Here is a 23,750-nt window from a genome sequence, read left to right as displayed (position 1 = left end):
ACAAGCGGTGAGTGGTAGCTAACATTCTTTAATAATAACAAGAACAGAAACCAAGCTTGGTGAAGGAATGCATCATCGCGGGGCAGACGATGGGCAGAGTCCCTAACTGAGTCTAGCATGGCCTTCAGTTACATACCTCTTACAGGAACTGAAGGCAGTACACAGCTGTTTTCACACCTTTGGTACCCCCCACCCCCAAAGAAAGTTTCACACTCCCTTGCTACCTCTTACAGTGGAGAAGGAGACAAAAGACTCCTCCTCCCACTCTGGGTCCTTTGTGTGTGAATGCTTCCCTCAAACTTCCTGAGATACCATCTGTTACCAGTATGAGTGTGAGAGACATGCTAAAATCCAGTGGCACCAAGGTATTATACAATAAAATAATGTGAGTAATACATGAATAAAAGAAATTCTTTTGCAAAAGTCATTTACCATGTGCAGATGTTTCATATATTTTTATTCACAGTGTCAACACTGACTGGTTAGTGGCTACTCAAGTGTGCTTCAAGTCCACCGCATTGTAAGGTGTTAGATTGTGTGGTCTAAGGATCTGGGTTAAGACTCCGGGCTCCTCACACATGTGGGTTGAAATCCTATTGCTGCAATAAGAGTTTAACCACGGCAGGCAGATGCTATTGTATCCAAAAACATTCAGGCAAGTATTAAACATGTTTTTCTACAACAGTTAGAGCATCACTGAATGTTCTGCACTTTTTCAAGTTTTACTGTTGTTACGGATTCAAATATTGGGGATGGATACAAGAGGAAAACCCAAAATAACAACACTGGTCCGGCCGGGTCAAGTCAAACGATGATTTAATGAACACACGCGTGGGAGATGGACACCATACAGCAGACAGCATCAGATCTCAAAATGGTGGAGCCTTGATCAAACTCTTATAGCCTCTAGTGGCCCCCACCTAATCATAAAAGCCTAAACATTCACATTCTTTGTCACACAGCGCCTAAGCTACGACCTTGGCTCCCTGTTTATCTGCTCCTGGTGAGATGGGGCAGTATGCTCTGTTCTCTTCTAACCAGACAAATAAGGCGATGACTTTCTGCAAACAGTATTTTCTTATAACTCAGCAGTATAATGCATCATAAAACAATATCATTCATTCACAATAAATCAGCAGTCTAATGTAATGCAAATCAGTTTACCAAATGTAATAGTTATCACCTTCTTCTAATTCAGGAGCATAATGCAAACTAAAACTATATAATAATTCACAATCTTTAATTAGGGGTCTAACATGGCATAAGATAATATTATAATCCAACAATTCCCCCTGATGAGCTCTTTAGACTTAAAGAGCTCACTTACACCCTGCAATCCAGTGTTGCCGGGTTCATTTCTCCTTACTCCTGAGGCCCTTTGTCCCCCTGTTGGGTGAACCCTATGTGAGATGACCTCTGTGTTTGCGCAGTTCAGATGCAAGAAAAACTATTATTACAACAACAACAATAGTAGGTACAGATGGCACTCCCATCACTCCCCAGTTCTCCCACAGCTTTATTTCGGTGCTACCTTATACCCTTCAAACGTACTCAGACTAGAACCTCTGTCCGAGGAGCTTTTAACCTTTATTTTATTGCTGTAGGCACCAGTGTCTTCCAGTCGGGTGATCCTCTGCTCTTGTTTCTTCAACATCAGGGGTTAGACAACCCTTCAGTCGTTGCACAGATCAGGGGATTATTCTGCCCCGATTTCAAACAATGATCTGTGTATTCTGGGGTCACAGCTGTGTTTCCCAGAAAAAGGAACAGAAAGGTGTTCCCCTTATGACCAAGAGCCTCTCGAACCTCGTTGGTCTGGTGTTCCTGGATTTCCGTCAACCCCTTCATGGTTATTGCTGTGTTTATGGGATCCATCCTTTTGAGGTGACTTAGCTGGAGCCCAAAATGCCATGACACTTTAACCCAGTTGATGTTTCCGCAGTCACCGTGTCTGTCTCTACTGCGAAGGATCCTCGTATATCTGTGACCTCGTCTGGTGTCTGTTCCTTTCTCTGTAAGAGACAGAAAACCAAAACACCTCTCTTCCTAGCTCTAACAATCTAATGTTATTGTCTACTGATCTTTTGGTGGTTCAGAATTGGTTTAGAACATTCAGAATGTCCCAAGGACTTATCCTAATTTAGTGTATGTGTGTGTAAGCGTGTTTGCATTTAGCCCGCTGCACTGGCATTTCCTACACTTTATCAGTCCGGACTATCGCCGAACGAAGCTTATGACCTTCAAAAGACCGAGTGCCAACTCATTATAAGCACATTTGCAAGGTATGTATGAAAATGATTAAAACCACTCATTCTAATAAAAGACATAAACAAATTAGCCATTTCTAAATCTAACATGTGTCAATTCAATGAAGCTAGAAAATTAAAAGAAAAGGTTAGTGACCTCATATCTTAGAAAGTATCAAACTTTCTCCTATCCAGTGTCGTTGCTCCAATCTTGTTATCCTGTGTTAGGGAATGAAATCAATTTAATTGTCATGTTAGATCTGTTCAACTCCTGGCTCCGCCCAGAGCCTGCGTCTTCACAATCGTCTACAAACAAAACCTGTATTATTATGAACTTCACTTCAACATGAACTTGTTGACTACTTTTGACACCTGTAAATAGAAGATTAACATGAGGTTATAACAATCACTGTAATACAAATATTAATGTAATGTCAATAGCTTCAATAAATGTTCAATGCAATGCTTGTTATATGATTCTGATGTAACAATAATGCTGATGCTACAATAACAGTAAAACACCCCCTTTATATCCCTTACTGACCACAGCAGGGGCATCTATGTTTTAATTCAGCCATGAATCCAGCTCACCTGATTCATCACTGAGCCCCACCGGCACTGGCATCTGACAGGGTGGTGCTGCATATTCTTCCTTTAATGTCACTATTTTCAATCTGTTAATTAGAGTGTTTAAACATGAAGTAGACTACGTCCACAACAAGTCAATACAACTGTGAATGTGGCCAATTATCAATCTATTACCAATCAATAACAAAAGATAGCTTTTATTTTATGCATGCTTTTAGTCAACCACTCACCCAGAGGATCTTCAATCCCAGAAAATTCCTTCTCCTCATTTAATAAGTCTGTCCTCCTTCCATGCCCTGGTAACTGGTCCATCCAGAGCCATATCATCTTGAAATATACATACAACAAGCCAAACCACACCTTGGTCACACCAACCCTTTTCCGCCCTGAAGATGTCCAACGCCATCTTAGTCTGGACTGTCAAAGGTGACTTTAACGCTGACTGTTCCGACAATCCATTTTATAACATTTCCTGGTCAGATTAGCCAATCTCTGCACACTGGAATAAACATAATCAACATGATCAACATTTTTCCTGTGTGTTATTTCACCATCTTATTAATTCCAATGCTCCATCCTTATGTGGTTTGCTGCATTATGTTTATCTAGAACTCCACTCTGTCTCTAAATGTTTGAAGAATTTTTCATGTTAGGGGTCAAATTTTAAGAATTTGACCATACGTGAAATTAATGATGTTATCACCCCCATCGGGGCTTACCTTTCCCACTTCTGATGATATTCCTCCCTATTCTTTGCAAGTACCCCTTTTGGTGGCGAGAAACTGTTGGTGTGGTCAAGTGGGTGCTGTAAAAACAAAAGCTCAGGACAGAACAGTTATCAGTCATGTACTTCATACAAAATTAGCATATATTGAATTTCATATTGATCCTCTGAGTGTAATGGTACATTTTAATTTGAATTTATCAAAGCTAAACACAATAATTTTTCTTTATTTTGCTCTTGTTCTTGTGCAGCACCACATCTCAGCACATGCCCCTGTCGGTTCTATCCTACTTTTCTAAATTATTGACTATTTCAATGGAGAACCTAAATGACATGGACCAGTGTTTGTCATTACATATCTCTATTTTGAATGTGACAAGTCTATCATTCCCCTGTTATTCATAGACATCAATAGACGTTTTTTTTGCTTTTTTTTTCTATCAAAATTAATGGGCTTTTTACAGTGGCCTGCTATGGTTAATAATAACATGTTCAGTCATGAGTGAAATCAAAGCTTCTCTTCACTTTAGCATTTAACATTCCCAACAATATAATATGATGCATTAATCGAAACACAGCTAATAAAACACAATTTTCTTGATGGAAACATCAGTAACTCAAAATTAGCAACCAAAGGGTTAAGTCTGCAGTTCACACTCATGTGAAGCTACAGCCTCCCCCTTTAGTCTCTGTCCTCCTTCTACTCCTGCAAAAACAAAACAAAGCAAGACAAAACATCCACCCTTCTTTTACAGGCTGGGTGAATTGTTTGTGGACATTTACTAATCCTAAAGTCGGTACCGTTTTTGTCTCAGTATCAAGTCAGTTTAAACTTTTAGTCGTCAGTCCATCACAGTCCAGTCACATGCATACATTCACACACATTCATACCAGATATTGCTGATAATGGAGTCTCACACGCAACCTATTCGAGCCTCCATCACCAGCAAGATGACGTCATCATTTTAAAGGAAAAACAGTTCCTTGTTTTTTTGACTGGATTGACTCGCTGCAATCCTTTTAGGCTCAGGACTTCTCATGTGATCAATGTCCCATATAAGTGAATTTCTCCAGAGCCCATTATAATCATGGAGAAAAATACTTTGCAACTGTTTTCAGTAAGAATGTTTTATAGCGCTTTAAAGTTCAATCTCTCAGGCCTGGATTAAAGAGCTGATTTGTTAAATCAGGAGCTCACAAAATACCAAAATATCACCACCGGTGGATCACTCCTCTCAGATGTTCTTATTTCAGTGCACTGTAACAAAAGCAAAGACAAACGTAACCAATAAAATACTCATATAATAACAAATACTGGGGCCAATTAGAAACATGTCCAAACATAAAACCATCTTTCTCTCTCTTAGAGAAAGAAAACAATCCAAACCTCACTGATAAAATCAACCTAGTGTTAAGCAAAACCCAAAATCAACCAAAACTTCACCAGAAAGTTTTTCTCCGTCCCGGGACAATATTGTGTAAGCATACAGGTACCGTAACTCCTTTTCGCACTGACAAAAAACATGTTGGACTTATTTGATTCAATAGTGGACACTAGTTACACACAAATGTTTTGCTTTGATAGAAACTTAAACAACTGAGTTAAATCAACACAACCTTTTCATATTCAGTAAACCTGTGCATTTTGAGTTCATATTACACGATTAAGACATGTTCAGATGGAGTAAGTTAAGCTCCTGGAATACTTTAATCCTTCACAATTCTGTCATTTTATTTCAACACTATTCAATAACTTTTATCCAAATTCTACTTGGTCCCTTAAATACTACATGTTGTCTTCATATTGCCTACGGTTCAACAAAGTCTAAATTCTGGTTACCATAAAAATTCAATGGGTCTACAACAACTACCATCCTCCTATCTTTATCCTGATTGCAGGAGGGCTGGGAATAACCCTGAAGTGATAGGTTACGAGGCAGGGTGCACCCCGGACAGGTCACCAGTCTGTCACATAGAAACAAACAACCATTTACACTTACATTCACGGATAATTTAGAATCATCAATTAACCTAACTCTAACAGCTGCATGACTTTTCACTGTGGCAGGAAACCAGAATACCCAGAGAGAAACCACTGCAAACTAGCCAGACTGTGGACTTGCACCCAGGACCTTCTTACTGTGGAGCAACAGCACTCACCAGCATGCCAACAATGTAGGAAATACAGGGAAGCTATGATTTCCTGTTGAATTTTGTACAGATCTTTAAAGCCTGAGGCAATTGTGTTAAATACACGTGGGATGCTTACGTAAATCCAAGGGCTGGCCCCCTTTTCTTTTTTTTTCTTTTTTCAGTGTGTTCCTCCTTCAATTAAATCTCAATCACAAACATGTGACTCTCCGAAATAAGGCTCACACCGTTAATTCATAATTTTCACTCTGTACCACTGCTCCTTATCAGGCTGTGTGAAGCACAGTAAACAATTCAGTCGAGGCCTTGAGCCATAAACAGACATCACTCACAGACATTGTTTTCATAACCAAACTGCTTTAGACCCTGTCCCCTAAATCTACACAAATGCCCTCTGGGTGACATGAAATGCATTTAACCAATAAACAATCAATGGCTTCTTGTTGTTGTAACAGATTCTATATTTGAACGTTTGTGTGCAGCATTTTGCGTATCAGCATAGCATTTGTTAGTAAAGCATTCTTCATTGCATCAGCGTGTGTGTATCACTCTTCATTGCACAAACATGTGTATGTGTGTGTGTGTGTGTGTATCATTTCTCAGTCAATCAACGAGTGCATATGTGTTCATATGTGTGTTTCTCTTGATTCTGAGTCAGTGTATGTAGATGTGTGTGTTTGTGTGTGTTTGTGTTCATCACTTTCCTGTTCTGGTGTTCTGGGTAAACCAGGGCCTGAAGCCCGTGCCCTGGAGTCCTGCTCTCCTCCTTTTCAGTTCGTTTGGGTCCATTGGTGCTGCTGCCCAAAGTTCTGTCCATACTGGTTCTGGCCCCAATTGAGGCAGTCCTTTTCTCCAGTGTCCTGCATCTTCTCCTTGTCCAGCTCCTCCTGAACTTGACCCTTTTTGCTTCTGTAGGTCCTTCAGGGTTTGCTCCTGCTGTTGGAGCTTCTCGTCAGATTTGGCAACCTCCTACTCCAGCAAGCTCCGGCCTGATTTCAAGTCCTGTATCTGGGACTCCAAGCCTGACTGATGGGTTCGATTAGCAGCCAGCTCCTCCTGAGCCATGCTCAGTTTCTGCTCTGATGCCTTGAGTTCTTACTGAGGGCAGAAACCTCAGAGTCTTTTCCGTACACGTCAGATTGAAGTTTCTTGATGTTTTCCTTTGTGAGTGGGTTATTTTAACTTTTTTCTCCAACAAGGCATTTCTCTAATTGTGTGTGTTTTTAATTTTGTTTCCCAAATTTTGATTTCCCACCTTAAATAACAGCATTCCATGTCTTCAGCCAGGAATTAGAGCTTGCTTGTGAGATTCAGGGACACATGGTACCAAAAACAATTCAGTGAAAAACTTGCCTGAAAATTTCCAGTGATGGTAGCCGATAACTGGAGGAGAAGATGTCCTTTAAGCTTCTTTTTCAGGTGCGGACAAAGTGAAAGGTCAAGCTGTAACATTTTGAGCCAGAGCTTGGCCTGTCTGTCGTCCCAATTCTGTTAATCTATCCTTTTGCTGCTGTACTCAGGTCTCCAGGTTGAGAGAAATCCACCTGTATTAAGAGACTAAAACATTCATTTACTATTTTTCTTACAACATCCATTTGGTTCATCTGCCTAGATTTTACTCTCTCTCTCTTGGTGCATAGTTCACACAGTCAGGCAGTTGCCTTTTATGGGCATGCAAATTTCCGGTCACTTACCCCCAGCAGCTGCAACGCCGTCTCTCCTATATCAAAACTCAGCCAAACATCAAACATTCACCGTAGTCATTCAAAACTTTATTTATAATATTATAATCAGCAAAATCAGCGTTTTAATTACAGGCATGTATCATTGTTTGCAAATCATAATTATAAAACTCAATAACACGCTAAACAGGAAGTCCTCTGTGGGCTTCACAGCAGCCACCTCATTTGCATGTTCACACAAAATAGCTCGCAGCGCTGCAGCGCGCTGTCGTCACACGCAGCCTCGTTTCACACTCAACTTTCTATTATATTACAAAGACGTCTTATATTTACACTCACTCTCAGGCCTGAAAGTTTTAGCGCCTAACAATTTTGACAAATTTAAGTTAACGGTCCAACCGAAAAAGTCCAACTTTTTTGTGATCAATTAACCAGTATCTGTCCAACAGTTTCTGGCCTCATCTCTAAAGTCCATAACTCAATTTAAAAGTGTCCAACACCCAAGGTCCAACCTTTGCTGCCCAAAAAAGCGCAGATACCGTTCCAAACGGTAAGGAGACTCTAACTCCTAGCTTATTCCAGGATGCCCTGTACCCCACAGTCAAGCCAAACTGAACTAACCCTGTTCGCCGACAGGTCAAGGTCGCATGTCCGCGGCCAGGAGGGAGCGTAACCTCCGGGCTATGCGCTTCTTAACAGTCCAACTGTCGTTCTTAAAAAATTTGTAATGATTTGAAACAACAGTCAACACACTAAGACAAGAGTATGACTGAGGCCGGTCCAACCATGACCAATGGGGACTTTAACCCACTAAATGACCAATTCCCTATCCAACTAAATTCTCTCAGCAGTCCAACTGCTATTTATTATCACTCAGCAGTCCAACTGCTATTTATTATCACTCAGCAGTCCAACTGCTATTTATTACCATTATTCCAGCTTCAATTCTCATGAGATTTTTTCATCAAAATCAAAACAGACACTCACCGGCAACTTTTACTGAATAGACATTTAATTTTATCGTCCAATTCAGCACACTTCGGATAAAATCAACAGGCCTGTGCCTACCTCTTTTAAAAAGGCGCCTGTCCACTCAGTTCGATTGCCGGATAATGTCTGCCTGTCTGACCACCTCGGACCGTCCAAGCCTCCAAAACTTCCATCCCAATACCACAGGACGAGCCCCCAAAACTGTTACGGATTCAAATATTGGGGATGGATACAAGAGGAAAACCCAAAATAACAACACTGGTCCGGCCGGGTCAAGTCAAACGATGATTTAATGAACACACGCGTGGGAGATGGACACCATACAGCAGACAGCATCAGATCTCAAAATGGTGGAGCCTTGATCAAACTCTTATAGCCTCTAGTGGCCCCCACCTAATCATAAAAGCCTAAACATTCACATTCTTTCTCACACAGCGCCTAAGCTACGACCTTGGCTCCCTGTTTATCTGCTCCTGCTGAGATGGGGCAGTATGCTCTGTTCTCTTATAACCAGACAAATAAGGCGATGACTTTCTGCAAACAGTATTTCTTATAACTCAGCAGTATAATGCATCATAAAACAATATCATTCATTCACAATAAATCAGCAGTCTAATGTAATGCAAATCAGTTTACCAAATGTAATAGTTATCACCTTCTTCTAATTCAGGAGCATAATGCAAACTAAAACTATATAATAATTCACAATCTTTAATTAGGGGTCTAACATGGCATAAAATAATATTACAATCCGACACTGTCTAGATTTTTGAGATGAGTTCCTTACTCGTAATGGTAGCATGACCATGTGGTCTAAGGTGCTGGATTTAGGCTCCAGTCTCTACGGAGGCGTGGGTTCGAATCCCACTGCTGCCATACTGTTCTAGCGACAAACTTTTGTTTCGTCCATGCCTTACCAATAAATTGTAAGGGCTACAGTGGAAATCAAATCTGTTATAGAACGTCTGTCAAGTCCAAACATGCAGGAAACTCATCAGCAGCAATTCTTCCAAACCGCATTAGTCAGGTCCTCTAAAGTCATTTACAACTTGCATGTTTTTCGTGTCTTTTTGTTCATGGTCTCATCACTGACTGGTTAGTGGACTTTCCTGCATGCCACTCAAGTGTGCTTCAAGTCCAGTCCACTCCCTGGTAATGTGCTTTTGAGCAGAACCTGCAACCGCTGGAGAATTGATGAAGGTGCTGCTATGTTGGTCTCACCAAGGCTGCAGAGTGACAAGAGTATGCTTGATGTCATGACAGTGCAGCAGTCCCATATGGTCTAGCGGTTAGGATTCCTGGTTCTCACCCAGGCGCCCCGGGTTCAACTCCCGGTATGGGAACATGTCTTTAATGTGCCCACAAGCCAATGTTTTCTTTGTGTTAATCCCACGATGGATTAAATGGGGCAAAGTTGTTGGCTGAAGGCAAACATCAGGTAAGGCAACAAACCTCTGGCTAAGCACATGGCATAAAACAGGTAAACGTTCAGATCAGGACTATACAGTTTTCAGTGATGAGGATGTACACAAGCAGGCCTGCTAGTTTGAGCGGGGAGTCAAGGTGGCTGTTTACGTGAAAATCAAATGAGCATCTTTGAAACAAGGGAGGGTGCATTAAAGGTACGTCTTTTGCTATCTTACAATGCTGTGATTGCAACCGTTCCTTGACTCTCTGTGAATGGTGATCCTGCCTGTTGATCAGTGGTTATGACAAGTTGCATATCGACAATGATGAAACTGAGCCAAGAGCCCATTGTTAATCAGGGTTGATGAACAGGTTTTAACCAGGACAGGCAGATGTTTTTGTGTCCAAAAAGTATTAAACATGTTTTTCTACAACAGTAAGAGGATCACTGAATGTTCTGGGCTTCTATTTTGGGATGATCTGATATCCTCGTGTTGGTGTTGTTCCCAGATCATCATGAAAATGTTGTTCCAGGTTTAACATTGCAAGTGACCAATCACATTACTGTGACGTTATTCTTTTGCGCACCAACCCATTCGTGCATTTATTAAATTCCAATGTTGCAAGGACAGTATCAATTCTGCTTAGCGTTTATTAAAGGGTTAGGGTTAGGGTTAGGGTCCGTTGATCGGCGGACAAAGGCGGTTTCTCGCAGCTTAAGTAGTTTTTTGTTTTACGCCGTTTTTTCCCGAAGTCGCAAAAGTATGACATCACAACATTCTTATTGGTCACTTGCAATGTTGATCCTGGAACAACCTTTAGTATGATGATCTGGGAACAACACCAACAACAGGATATCAGATCGTGCTCTATTTTGTGCTGCACTTTTTCAAGTTTTACTGTCTGATTTTAGCGACGAGGTCCTCACTCGCAATGGTAGCATGACCGAGCGGTCTAAGGTGCTGGATTTAGGCTCCAGTCTCTTCGGGGACGTGGGTTCGAATCCCACTGCTGCCATAGTCTTCAGGTTCTTTTCGTGTTTCCTCCATCCCCTACCAATAAATTGTAAGGGCTGCAGTGGAAATCAAATCTGTTACAGAATGTCTGTCAAGTACAATCAAGCAGGAATCTCATCAAGAGCAATTCTTCCAAACCAGGCTGATGTTAAGTGTTGTGGAAGTTTTCCATTCAATAAAGCCTGCAGACAAGCGGTGAGTGGTAGCTAACATTCTTTAATAATAACAAGAACAGAAACCAAGCTTGGTGAAGGAATGCATCATCGCGGGGCAGACGATGGGCAGAGTCCCTAACTGAGTCTAGCATGGTCTTCAGTTACATACCTCTTACAGGCACTGAAGGCAGTACACAGCTGTTTTCACACCTTTGGTACCCCCCACCCCCAAAAGAAAGTTTCACACTCCCTTGTTACCTCTTACAGTGGAGAAGGAGACAAAAGACTCCTCCTCCCACTCTGGGTCCTTTGTGTGTGAATGCTTCCCTCCAACTTCCTGAGATACCATCTGTTACCAGTATGAGTGTGAGAGACATGCTAAAATCCAGTGGCACCAAGGTATTATACAATAAAATAATGTGATTAATACATGAATAAAAGAAATTCTTTTGCAAAAGTCATTTACCATGTGCAGATGTTTCATATATTTTTATTCACAGTGTCAACACTGACTGGTTAGTGGCTACTCAAGTGTGCTTCAAGTCCACCGCATTGTAAGGTGTTAGATTGTGTGGTCTAAGGATCTGGGTTAGGACTCCGGGCTCCTCACACATGTGGGTTGAAATCCTGTTGCTGCAATAAGAATTTAACCAGGGCAGGCAGATGCTATTATATCCAAAAACATTCAGGCAAGTATTAAACATATTTTTCTACAACAGTTAGAGCATCACTGAATGTTCTGGGCTTCTATTTTGTGCTGCACTTTTTCAAGTTTTACTGTCTAGATTTTTGAGATGAGGTCCTTACTCGTAATGGTAGCATGACCGAGCGGTCTAAGGTGCTGGATTAAGGCTCCAGTCTCTTCCGAGGCGTGGGTTCGAATCCCACTGCTGCCATAGTGTTCTAGCGACAAACTTTTGTTTCTTCCATGCCTTACCAATAAATTGTAAGGGCTACAGTGGAAATCAAATCTGTTATAGAACGTCTGTCAAGTCCAAACATGCAGGAAACTCATCAGCAGCAATTCTTCCAAACCACATTAGTCAGGTGCTGTAAAGTCATTTACAACTTGCATGTTTTTCGTGTCTTTTTGTTCATGGTCTCATCACTGACTGGTTAGTGGACTTTCCCGCATGCCACTCAAGTGTGCTTCAAGTCCAGTCCACTCCCTTGTAATGTGCTTTTGAGCAGAACCTGCAACCGCTGGAGAATTGATTAAGGTGCTGCTATGTTGGTCTCACCAAGGCTGCAGAGTGACAAGAGTATCCTTGATTTTCATGACACTGCAGTAGTCCCATATGGTCTAGCGGTTAGGATTCCTGGTTTTCACCCAGGCGGCCCGGGTTCAACTCCCGGTATGGGAACATGTCTTTAATGTGCCCACAAGCCAATGTGTTTTTGTGCTAATCCCACGATGGATTAAATGGGGCAAAGTTGTTGGCTGAAGGCAAACATCAGGTAAGGCAACAAACCTCTGGCTAAGCACATGGCATAAAACAGGTAACGGTTCAGATCAGGACTATGCAGTTTTCAGTGATGAGCATGTACACAAGCAGGCCTGCTAGTTTGAGCGGGGAGTCAAGGTGGCTGTTTATGTGAAAATCAAATGAGCATCTTTGAAACAAGGGAGGGGGTGCATTAACCAATAATTCACAACACAAAATAAAACCATTTTACATAAAAAAGGTGCTCTTTTTTGCTAATAACTTATCAAATTTGTAAAATAAAAAATATGATGACCTCAAATTACAGAAACAAAGCAGGGCTCTGGCATTTGTAGTTGGTGAGGGCCACTTCAGGACAAATGGTAAAAGGCTCCCATATACACACTTGTGGAAAGAAGATTGGAGGATGTTATAGAAGTAAAGGGCGAGCTGACATTATATTAAACCCTATGGATTAAGAATGGGATGCCACTAGTGATGTGCCAAGGTTTCAGAGTGTGTGTTGAGAAATCCAGAAATTTCATGTCTGTGTGCCTTATGTTTCCTGTTTTATTTTGAAGAGGTCTGGTATCATGTTCAGTGTGTTTAGTTTCACTTCCCCTATGGCGTCATTATGTGCCTTCTAATCAACTGTTTCCCCATGTGTTTCCACTTCCCCCGATCACTTCCTGTGTGTTTCCGTTCATTCCTCGCCCGTCTGTTTTCCTGCCTTGTGTCCATGTCATGTTTCCAGGGTTTTGAATTCATGCCAGGTCTTCATGTCAGGTTTCTATGTTCTTGTTTCTTTTCCATGATTTTTTATGTTTAGCCTCAGTTCACCCGGTTTAGGTTTAGTTTTGCCAGCCTTAATAAATGGCTCGTTTTCTGTTACGTCACGTTTTGTCTCTCTGCACTTGGGTCCACCGCCTCACTCCACACAGTCAGCATCTCAGCCAAACTGTGACAGGAGAGTGTCTGATGAAATTAAAAATAACTATCATAAACACTTTAATAATGACATGTACATAAAGGTATGCCGTTTAGGATTGATATATCTCATTATTACATATTAGTCTGTAAATGGCCTGTTAAATATCCACAAAATGGTAAATGGACTGATTCTTATATAGCGCTTTTCTACTCTCCCGGAGTGCTCAAAGCACTCTATACAACATGCCTCATTCACCCACTCTCACAAGCACTTTATCTATACATAGTGCTTTCTAAGTACATTCACACACATTCACACTCCGATGGATGCATCGGAGAGCAAGTTGGGGTTAGTATCTTGCCCAAGGATACTTGACATCCAGAACCAGGAATCGAACCACCAACCTTCCGATCAGTAGGTGACATGCTCTACCTCCTGAGCTACAGCCAGTCCTAATGTTTGTATGTGAAACAGCAGGTCACTCTATGACACATGCTGCATGTTATTGTTCAGTGAGGTTTTACACTGTAATCATACAGATACATGTATCCACGTACAATTATTTGATATTCTGAAAACCACCTTATTTTGTTTTTTTGTTTTGTTTTGTTTTGAACAAACAAGTCTTTATAAAATCCTCAGCAGTGTTTTACTTCTGCTAAAGCAACAAGAAGAAGAAGAAAGTGACAACAAAGTAACAAAAGCAGTTTTGTGTCAGGAAGGTTTATTGACTTTGAATTTCTATGGAAGAATTCCAAATATAATCCCACAGTTTAAAACACATTCAAAATTGCATCAAATGTGTATGTATTTAAGCTTTTAGTATTTTCCCGTCTTTACAAATATTTTAAATGTAACAGGTGTTAATAAAACTTTATAAAAGGCGCTGCTTTTGGCGAGATGTAAGCTGTAGTACACACGAATGATGAACAGAGAACTGCAAACACACAAGATAAAACCTCTGAGACACTTAAATAAACTTTGATTTGACACGCTGAGCAGAGGGCGAGTGACATCATTCACATTTCAACAGGGCGACTCATGTTTCAGTTACATTTCTGCTGTTGAAAATCACACGTTACACCGAATTCAGCTTCGAACCATTAACTTTAAACAAAACGGACCCACACAGGAGACACGGATGCTTTTTGTAATGTTGTAAAGCTGTTGGCTTTGTGCTGCTGGAGCTTTCTACGATCTATAGATCATCCGTAGTCTAAGCCAGCTATTCTAGGCTTTCCAACCATTTCCACACTCAAACCCACTTCATCATTACAAACAGTTCATGAGGTTTAACTAGTGCATATATCAGGTAACAAAAGGGTTCCTAGTGGCACATGTTGAGACATTAAAAATGGAAAGCAGAGCAAAACTTCCACTCAAGCCAAACTTTAATGTAAATTCTGAATCTTCTCAGATTCAGTGTGCATGTGCACTTACTGCTGACCTAAAACCACATCATTCATTCTGATAGCAGGTGACAGAGGAGAGAAAACTGCCTTGGCCCAACATTTGGAAGTTTGCGGTGGTCACTGCATCACACACTTCTCTTTCTGTTGTTTAGCATACTTCCTCCTGCGCTGCTCCAGGCCACGCTCCAGACGCTCGTCCTCCTCCACGGCTCTGAGGACCAGAGGAGAGATGGTTACAAGCTGCCTGCACATGTTTTTGTGTCGGGAAAACTGTGGATGTCCATTTTTCTTTAAAAGTGTCTTTCAGTTATGAGTGAGGTGACAGCAGCTCAAGAGGAAGAGCGGGTCATCTTCTAACTGGAAGATTGTTCTTGTATGAACGTATATGAATGGCTGAGACTTCAGGTCATTTACCATTTACAAACAGAAGGTGAGGCCAGTTAAACAGGAGTAAATTCCTCATCAGAAACTAGTAAATCTGTTCAAAAACTACTGATGTTATCACCGACTTATTGCTGAGTCAAGAGGTTCAATAAAAAATGCAAAAAAGATGGAAGTAGTGTTTGAAAGCTGAATATGAAACCATGATTTGCTCACAGGTTTGTTGTGATGTTTCATACAGGCTGCTAATGAAATTCACTTTTTAGTTGAATCTGAAAGTGTAGGAATAGTTTATCATGTGTGTATCGTGTGTCTCACCCTCTCTCCTTGGCATCTATACTGTGGACCAGTTCATCCCTCTGGTTCACCAGTGACACCAGCTCCTGGAGCAGCAGCTGCTCTCTGTGTTTATGGGCCTGAGTCTTCTGCCACTCTGCAGCACACAGACACAGAGGTGGGACAGAGAACAGTTTAGGGAGGAAACGAGCTGTAACGAGCTGCTTTTTACTTTTTTCTGTATAGACGAAGTCTGCAACAGAGACCTTGTCACAGCGGGGTGAGGAAAGAGGTAGACCCAGATGCAGACATGGTGGACACAAAACGTAGTTTCAAAAATAAAGCGAGCCTTTATTGGCTGATTGCAGAAGAAAAAACAAGGAACTAGGGAAACTAAGGAGGCTATGAACACTGTGTTAACAAAAAGGCTGTGACACTCAGTGAAAAACTATGACAAACTGTGAACACTGAGTAAATGAGAAAACACAGAGAAACAATGGAGTAAACCTATGAAAACTGTGGTGAGGTTAACAGACGATCTGACACTGACTGAGTGGAACACACAGACTAAATACACATAAGGAATGATCAAAGGAAGTAGAATCACATGGGAAAACAGCTGACAACAATTAACATAATGACAGGACACGTGAAACTAAACATAACACAAAACTCTTTCAAAATAAAACAGGAAGCATAAGGAAATCCAGACATGACTTGAACTTGACAAACAAAGAAAACTTGGACATGAAACATGGCAGAATGTAACTAGATAAACCGAAATGAAACTAGACTAAAAAGAATAACAAAACACCAAGAAACTCAGAATATTGGGTCACATGACCCAGGGCCAAGACAGACCTGGTATGTGGAACATACTAGGGATGCAACGATACCAATTTTTTCAAACTGATACGATACCGATACTTGGATCTGAGTACTTGCCGATACCGAGTACAAAAACCGATACTTCTACCACACACACACACAAATGCAATGAATTGGAAGACAGGTTTTATTTTATTCTCTGCCGGTAAAAAAAAAAAATCTTAATAAAAATGACCACAAAAAAATTTCATGTGAAAAATAAGCACTTCTGTTAAATTATTGCAGAGTCTCCACATTGTAATTTAACAGAATATCACTGAACTATTGGCACTGTCTCGAGCTTTCAGAATAATAAATAAACACTTCTGTTTGGAATAAAATAAATACAAATCAGGTTTGCGAATAAAATAAACTTTTAAATTATTGCAGAGTGTCCATATTGTAAACAAACAAACAAAATAACTTGAGTATTTGGCATTGACGAACAAACTCCTCATCTGCCCGTGGATCGTCAGTCCCCCTAGTGGCCAATCTAAAAAACTACAACAGAAATGACAAGCCACCCTCTGATTAATGAAATAAGATAGTATCGGTTCATGGTATCGGTTAACTTTTACGAGTATGAGTACACACACATTTTACAGTATCGGTATCGGTGCATCCCTAGAACTTACTGTTACAAAGTAGGTTCCACATATCAGGATATCAAGTGGCAACATTCATAAAAAGTCAAAAAGGAAATCTGACATCTAGTTTCACGGTGAATTTAGTGGCTGTCAGCTGTGCTTGATAAGACCTGCCAAATTAAAGGCTGACGCTCTGTGCATGGACGTCACTACACAGGTAATATTTCTAGTGACACAGACACTGAGTGACTCCTGGCTTGGTGTGGAATGAGAGGTTGAGTGATTAGAGGGTTGTGGCCATTCTGCTGTTGTCGACTCTGCAGCTTGGTTTTGAAAACATGTGCAGTGGAAAACACGTGACGAGTACTGAACTCACTGAATGCTTCTTCTTTTTTACCAAATGAATTTTCTTGTTGTGCAAATTCTATTTAATTTGTCTCTATTTGTCGAAAAAGTGATGGTGCTAGTGTCAAAGGTCACAAGAAGCTGTTTGAAGTGAAAGATCTTTTGTTTGTACAGCCAAAGTTACTGATGAAATTCATGTTAATGAGTTTGATGTGATTTAAAATGAAAACTATGCTTTTGTTGAGGTGGGCAGTGAAAACATTTCCTCCTGCCATGTGAGGATTGAAAGAAACAGTTTACTGACAGGCTAAGTCGGTGATTAAGCCTGTATGTAGTTACGTATAGTTACATGTACGCAGCGCACCAAATAGCAGCTGATCTCTCAGTAGGGTGTTGCTTTTAAACAGAGGGTGTCAGTTCCCATTTCTTAGCTCTGCTGACACATCTCAGGAGCTAAACTAAACCTAATCAAGGTTTTAACTCCACTATGGGAACATGAAACAGTTTAATACCGACTGTTAGAAAGTCATACCGTCAATTGCCATCATGTCCCTCAGCTCCTTGTTTAACAGCTCAAATCTTCGTTCCAAGTCTTGTTCTTCAAGCCTGTTAATCAGAACAGATGGAAATGATTTATGACACACCAACATTTGTGTTTCATTTAACTTTTTCTTAGGTGGGAACCCCCAGCCACGATTTGAACCAACATCCTTGCTATAAAGTGTTATGACAGAGTTGACCACTCCACCATCTGCTAATAGAGGTAAAATACCAAAATCCAAGATGTGTGTGTGTGAATACGTTTGAAGCCATAGAAAAAAGCACTGTATGAATTTGTGCATGTGAATGGGTGAAGGTAGCATGTAGTAAAAAGCACTTTGAGTACTCAGAGTAGAAACGTGCTATAAGAGTATCACTCAATTTACCAAATACACCAATACGACCACCTGCCTAATAATGACGTTCCCGTCGAGACGTGGACTCCGCTGGAGCCCTGCAGCAGTGTTGCCAACTTAGCGACTTTGTCGACTTTGTCGCTAAGTTGCCAACACTATATTTAGCGAGTTTTCAACCCCCCTTAGCGATTTTTTTTCTAAAAAGCGACTAGCGACAAATCTGTCGACTTTTTCTGGTATTATTGGAGACTTATTTATGACGTCTTTTTGACGTGAAGCGCGTATCGCTTTTACTCTCAACAAGCAGCGCTACTGCCGTGGGCACCTCGCCCGTGCCAAAGCGCTCACGGGCGGAGGATAGCCCCCCCCAGCTGCTATCAGGGCAGGAGATGTTCACACCTATGCGTCCCAACTGCAGATGAACCGCGCATGAGCGAAGCCGCTGCTCCCCCACTGACTGTAACGCAGTCAATTCTTCTTTTACTGTTATGCTGTTTTGTGGATCAGGTTTAAAACTACTTATAAACACACACACAAAGTAACTCCACCAGAGTGCCTATTTCGGGTCACTTTTGTCGGTCCAAGCCCGGATAAAGGAGCTGGGTTGGAATTGTGACATTAAAAAAAACAATAATTGCTAAAATAAATTTAATTCGTAGTTCTAAATAAACTCTAAATGCATTTAGGACGTTTTTTACTCACTTTATGTCTCTTCCACGATGTTATTTCTCTCTCCAACAACGTAAGTTACAATTATATTAGCATGACCAATTATGCAAATTAGGCGATGACGTCATTTAGCGACTTTTAGGACAGCCAATAGCGATTTTCCTTACTGAGGAGTTGGCAACACTGCCCTGCAGATGTCCTGTGGTGTCTGCCACCAAGATGTTAGCAACAGATCCTTAAAGTCCTGCTGGGCCTCTGTGGATCTGACTCATTTACTTTCTAATATTTTACACACCAACAGGAGTCATGATGAAGAGATAATCACCTCACCTATCAGTGGTCATAATGTTATGTCTGATTGGTGTACATAATGCAAGTCAGCAACATTTTTACAAGTAGAGAATGTAAAGAATCGCTTAAAGTAGTGATTAAAAAAAAGTAAAATACTAAAATAAAATAACTACATCATTTCAATATTCATCTACTTTTTTAATATGAGGCGGTTGCTACAGGAAAAAAAGCTGCATAGATTCAGGACCGCTGTCCCCAAGCAGTCCAGCTTGAGATATACAGTACTGTGCAAAAGTCTTGAACCACCCCTTACTCCTTTAAGACTGTCCTGTCATGTCAAAGTGGTCTCTGTGTTGTTCTTTGGACACTGGCTGCTTTTTCACTTATGTTCAGTTCTGTGCTTGGACCTGACCATTTTCACAGGACTCTTCATTGTAAGGTAAAAACAGACCTACAAAAATATATTCCTCATATACAATATATCTTAAAGTCACGTCCTTGAGAAAAAGGAAAGATCCCCTTCTGATGACCCATCAACTGGTTACCAAAGCCTCGTGATAAATGGTGTCAGTGGAAGGACGGCCATGGAGAAACCATTCTTAAGGAAGGAAAACAGGAAGAAAAGGCTGGCATGTGCCAAAATTACACAAGAACTCTCTGACATAGTTTAGAGCTGCATTCAGTAAGTGCTGTCTTAGAGCTAGTCACAATGAATGGAGTTATTAACACAGATCCACCATCTGGTAAATGGACTCTTATATAGCACTCTTCTACTCTGCCAGAGTACTCAAAGCACTTCATGTAACATGCCACATTCATCTTCTTCTATGATTTTAAGTGCTCACTAATATTCACACACATTCATCAGAGAGCAACTTTGGGTTAATATCTTGCCCAATGACATTTGGCCTGCAGACTGGGATTGAACCAGCATCTACCTCATGAGCTACAGCCGCCTATCTGGAGCGGCAATCTGGAAAGCATCTGGCTGACAGCAGCTTCATTAAACAGTAATCCCAAACACACTGCGAGTGCATTAAAAGCATACCTGATAGAAAAACCACACTATCAGTTATGGTTTGGCCTACGCAGAGCTTGGACCTTAGTATTATAGAAGCAGTGTGGAATAAGAGAAGAGAACAGATACAACCGAAGAAGAATGTCCTACGTACTAATCCTGAAGATTACATGAAACATTGTGTAGGAGAGTTCAAGCTGTGTTGTAGAATGAAGGTGGTTATACTAAATATTGACTTTCAAGCTTGTTAAATTTGTACAAACTGAGTTTTTGTTTTGTTTTTTTGCCTTAAACGCTGTAATTTTATGTATTCTTGCACATTTCAACAAATCACTGCATTAAGTTCCTATTTTCCCAGCAAAATATGAAGGAATGAGGGGGGCTCAAGACTACAGTGTATGAAACTCATCCCAAATGAGATTTTGGTCGTTTTTTTAGTGTTTGAACATGAGCAGAAACCTTGTTGATAAATTAGTAATTAATTGTTCATCCAAAATCCAAGAAAAAAATGACAAAATGTCAGAGGGTTGACTTAATCTGTCAGTCGCCTCTCACAGCACCCGCAACCAAAAACTTTAACTGCCGACAGAGAAAAGCGAAAATCTTAAGCATAAGCAAGCAAAACATACATTTGGCAGAACATGCACCAACAACCACAAATGAAAAGGATGTTTTTATAGTGTTGCAAGTAGGAATGGAACATGTAATAATAATAATGGATTGCATTTATAAAGCGCTTTTTGAGACCCTCAAAGCGCTTTACAATTCCACTATTCATCCACTCTCACATTCACACACTGGAGGAGGCAGCTACAGTTGTAGCCACAGCTGCCCTGGGGCAGACTGACAGAGGTGAGGCCGCCATATCGCGCCATCGGCCCCTCTGGCCATCACCAGTAGGAGGTAGGTGAAGTGTCTTGCCCAAGGACACAACGAGCGAGACTGTCTGAGCAGGGGCTCGAACCGGCAACCTTCCGATTACAAGACGAACCGGCAACTTTCTGATTACAAGACGAACCGGCAACTTTCTGATTACAAGACGAACCGGCAACTCTTTGAGCCACGATCGCCCCTGTATTTAAATATAAACTCTGCACAGTATTTTGGGATCTATTTGTAGAAAAAGCAATTGGAAAACACTAACATCATGTGGTCTGTTTAGTAGCTATTCTGGAGTTTTCTCAACAACATGGCTACGGTGTGGTGAATGATTATGAATGAACTTTAAAGTTCTCACAGATTAGTACTATGGCCTCCTGGTTGTCTGCACCGTCCTGTTATTCTAGTTACAGAGCAGGTCACCTACTAATCAGATAAGTTGGTCGTTTGAACCCTGGCTGCTTCAGCCAGGCACGTCAAATATCCTTGAGCAATATACTAACTATATACTAACCCCAATTCACACTCTGATGCATCAGAGTGGCACATAAAGTATATACATATGTGTAACCTGCCTCTGCTAAGCATGTGCTGCTAAATGGACCTAGAGGAGAGATTTTTGTCTTAATGTCAGTGGTATACTGGTATTCTACAGTTTCCTCTGCACAATGTGTGCAGTGTGTGTGTGTGTGTGCAGTGTGTGTGTGTGTCTTACAATAGCTGTAGATGGTCCTGCCTCCGGATTAAAGCATTTTTCTTGTTAACCAATGTGAACCATTCCTGAATCAACCTCTCCTCCTCCTCCTTGTCACTGCCTGTGGGGTAAAACCATCATTAATTTCCCGTCTTGGTTAAAGTCTTCTTTGTTCTCTTTCTTAGATTAGAACATGGTGGGCAGGTAGAGCGGGTATTTTACCTGTTTCCAGCAACTGTCTGAGTTTCCTCTCCACCACATCTGCTCTGTTATCAACGTGATTTTGTTCTGCTTCCAAGGCTTCCATTTGATTCAGCACGTACTCGCTCGGGTCCTAGATACAACAATAATTACTCACTCTGCAGACGATGAGAGGAGAACAAAAGATTCTCCACAGACTTCCTGACGCACTTTACAAATTACAGTTTAACAGCTGCTTGCTCACCTGGCCCTCTGGTCTTCTGTCCTTTAACGCAGCATCCATTCTCTCTGCATGAAAAAAATGTAAAAATGAGCAACCAATCATTCATCATTATATCCAAGTTCTGTTGTTGTTGTTGTGTTTTTGCTTTTAGTTTAAGTCAAAGAGAACTAACCGGTTTCTGACTTCCTTTGGGCTTCAGCCTGCAGAGACAAACAACATCCACACACAATGTAGATAAGACAAAGAATGACATTTCAAAGGAATAAACAACTCAGGGGAGGCAGCATAAGGTAACATACCACTGATATGTCTCCTTCTTCGACTGACCCGCTCCTGCGCTGTGACCGACGCTTCTTAACCAGGTCAGCATCTCTGACACGAGAGAAGCTAGACTTGAACAGAAAATGACTCCGTGGTGGCGCCACTGGAGACTGAGCGGCACTCACCCCAGCAACCTGCGAGCGTTTGGTTCTGGGAGGCGGCACCACGTCCCTGCTGGCTTTACTGTCCCTCTCTGCAGTGCTTACACTCCCATTAGTCTCAAGACTTATACCCTCCTCCTGGAGTCTCTGGGCGCAGTAGCGAACAGTTGCCTCGCGGTCGTCTTGGGCCTCCCGGTCCCCTGCTACGGCATAACTGGACTCACTGGTGTCTTTGTCTATGTGAAGCACACTGAGCTCCTGGCCAGTGAAATATGTGCGGATCTGGTTAAGGTAGGTCATGACAATGAGGCGGTCAGGCACTGCAAGCATGACCATGTCTGAAGGCTCCATCAACCTTGAAATTCCAAGTTCAGCAAAGCCATTAAAAGCCTGCAACATGTACAAATACAAGGACATTATAAGGACTTCCCATATATTAAGTAATCAGTACTTGATATTTCATGAGAATATAGGAAATTGTTAACCACCTTTTTGTTGTTTTGCTTGATGTCATATGGATCCAACATTTCAAAATTACTAGAAAAAGACAAAACAGGGCAACATACCATATTTATCTTTTAAGTTTCATTGAATCTTTAATTAACCAGTATATGCATTGACAAAGGAAACCTCGCCAAGAAAGCAAACCAAAAACTATAAAATCCTGTGCAATGTGTAAAACAAATTTAAAATCAAGCATAAAACGACACGTTAAGACAGAGCAAGCAGTAAGGCTTAAGTACAACTAAACAGATAATAAAAAAGTAGCTACTCTGTATTGTGTTGGCACATGGGATCCTTAAATTTAGTTAAATCTGTTTCATATACTAGAATTATTATTTCCACAGTGTTGTGGAAATAGAAGGCGTGAGTGGACAAGGGATGTGGAATGCTAACAAATAATCCCAGCGGAAGAGGTTGCATGAACGTCACAATGGACATAAGGAATCATGGACATATGGAATCTTGGACACCCAACATCTAGACCAACATCAAAACAACAATTAGTTCAATGTACCAACATCCGAAAGAAGATCACGGGGAGATATCATCATCCTCGCCATCTGAGATTGGGTACCAAGCTCAACAGCTGATCTGAGAGATAAGATCGTGGCTAAACTGGAAACCCTCCGTGCCAGATTACCAAGACTATGTAAAGTACCCTCTGATGGACTAGCAGAAGGCGTGAATGCAGCTTTATGGACAATCCCTACTGCGACCATCACTGAAACCAGCCAGCTGATCTACACCACGGCAGCAATGATAATTGAGATG

The 23,750-nt window shown here is 41.2% G+C and overlaps 1 protein-coding gene and 5 non-coding genes across 13 annotated transcripts in view; 5 read left to right on the top strand and 1 right to left on the bottom strand.

Moving 5' to 3' along the window:
* Positions 1-9,175: 9,175 nt before the first annotated feature.
* trnal-uag (transfer RNA leucine (anticodon UAG)) lies at positions 9,176-9,257 on the top strand. Its single transcript has one exon. It is a non-coding gene; the product is annotated as a tRNA-Leu (tRNA).
* Positions 9,258-9,652: 395 nt separating this feature from the next.
* Positions 9,653-9,724, top strand: trnae-cuc (transfer RNA glutamic acid (anticodon CUC)). Its single transcript has one exon. It is a non-coding gene; the product is annotated as a tRNA-Glu (tRNA).
* Positions 9,725-10,723: 999 nt separating this feature from the next.
* On the top strand, positions 10,724-10,805 carry trnal-uag (transfer RNA leucine (anticodon UAG)). The gene has a single exon. It is a non-coding gene; the product is annotated as a tRNA-Leu (tRNA).
* Positions 10,806-11,773: 968 nt separating this feature from the next.
* trnal-aag (transfer RNA leucine (anticodon AAG)) lies at positions 11,774-11,855 on the top strand. The gene has a single exon. It is a non-coding gene; the product is annotated as a tRNA-Leu (tRNA).
* Positions 11,856-12,251: 396 nt separating this feature from the next.
* On the top strand, positions 12,252-12,323 carry trnae-uuc (transfer RNA glutamic acid (anticodon UUC)). Its single transcript has one exon. It is a non-coding gene; the product is annotated as a tRNA-Glu (tRNA).
* A 1,695-nt stretch (positions 12,324-14,018) lies between these two features.
* The window catches only part of ehbp1l1a (EH domain binding protein 1-like 1a), a 50,310-nt gene continuing 40,578 nt past the window's right edge, over positions 14,019-23,750 (bottom strand). For all 8 annotated transcript variants that reach the window (XM_085150977.1, XM_085150987.1, XM_085151008.1 and 5 more), the window contains 9 exons: positions 22,964-23,012; positions 22,353-22,865; positions 22,226-22,253; positions 22,075-22,118; positions 21,852-21,963; positions 21,651-21,750; positions 17,715-17,788; positions 15,426-15,540; positions 14,019-14,937 (listed from right to left, as the gene is read on the bottom strand). In XM_085150977.1, coding sequence (XP_085007103.1) covers positions 14,844-14,937; positions 15,426-15,540; positions 17,715-17,788; positions 21,651-21,750; positions 21,852-21,963; positions 22,075-22,118; positions 22,226-22,253; positions 22,353-22,865; positions 22,964-23,012 — 1,129 coding nt within the window. In that variant the 3' untranslated portion in view covers positions 14,019-14,843. The remainder of the gene's footprint in view (positions 14,938-15,425; positions 15,541-17,714; positions 17,789-21,650; positions 21,751-21,851; positions 21,964-22,074; positions 22,119-22,225; positions 22,254-22,352; positions 22,866-22,963; positions 23,013-23,750) is intronic.

Source organism: Neolamprologus multifasciatus, chromosome 3, assembly GCF_963576455.1.
Source record: "Neolamprologus multifasciatus chromosome 3, fNeoMul1.2, whole genome shotgun sequence".
In the NCBI taxonomy this organism is placed as follows: Eukaryota; Metazoa; Chordata; class Actinopteri; order Cichliformes; family Cichlidae; genus Neolamprologus; species Neolamprologus multifasciatus.
The sequence above is the reverse complement of the archived record's forward strand: the minus strand, read 5'-3'. Positions and strand labels throughout refer to the sequence as shown.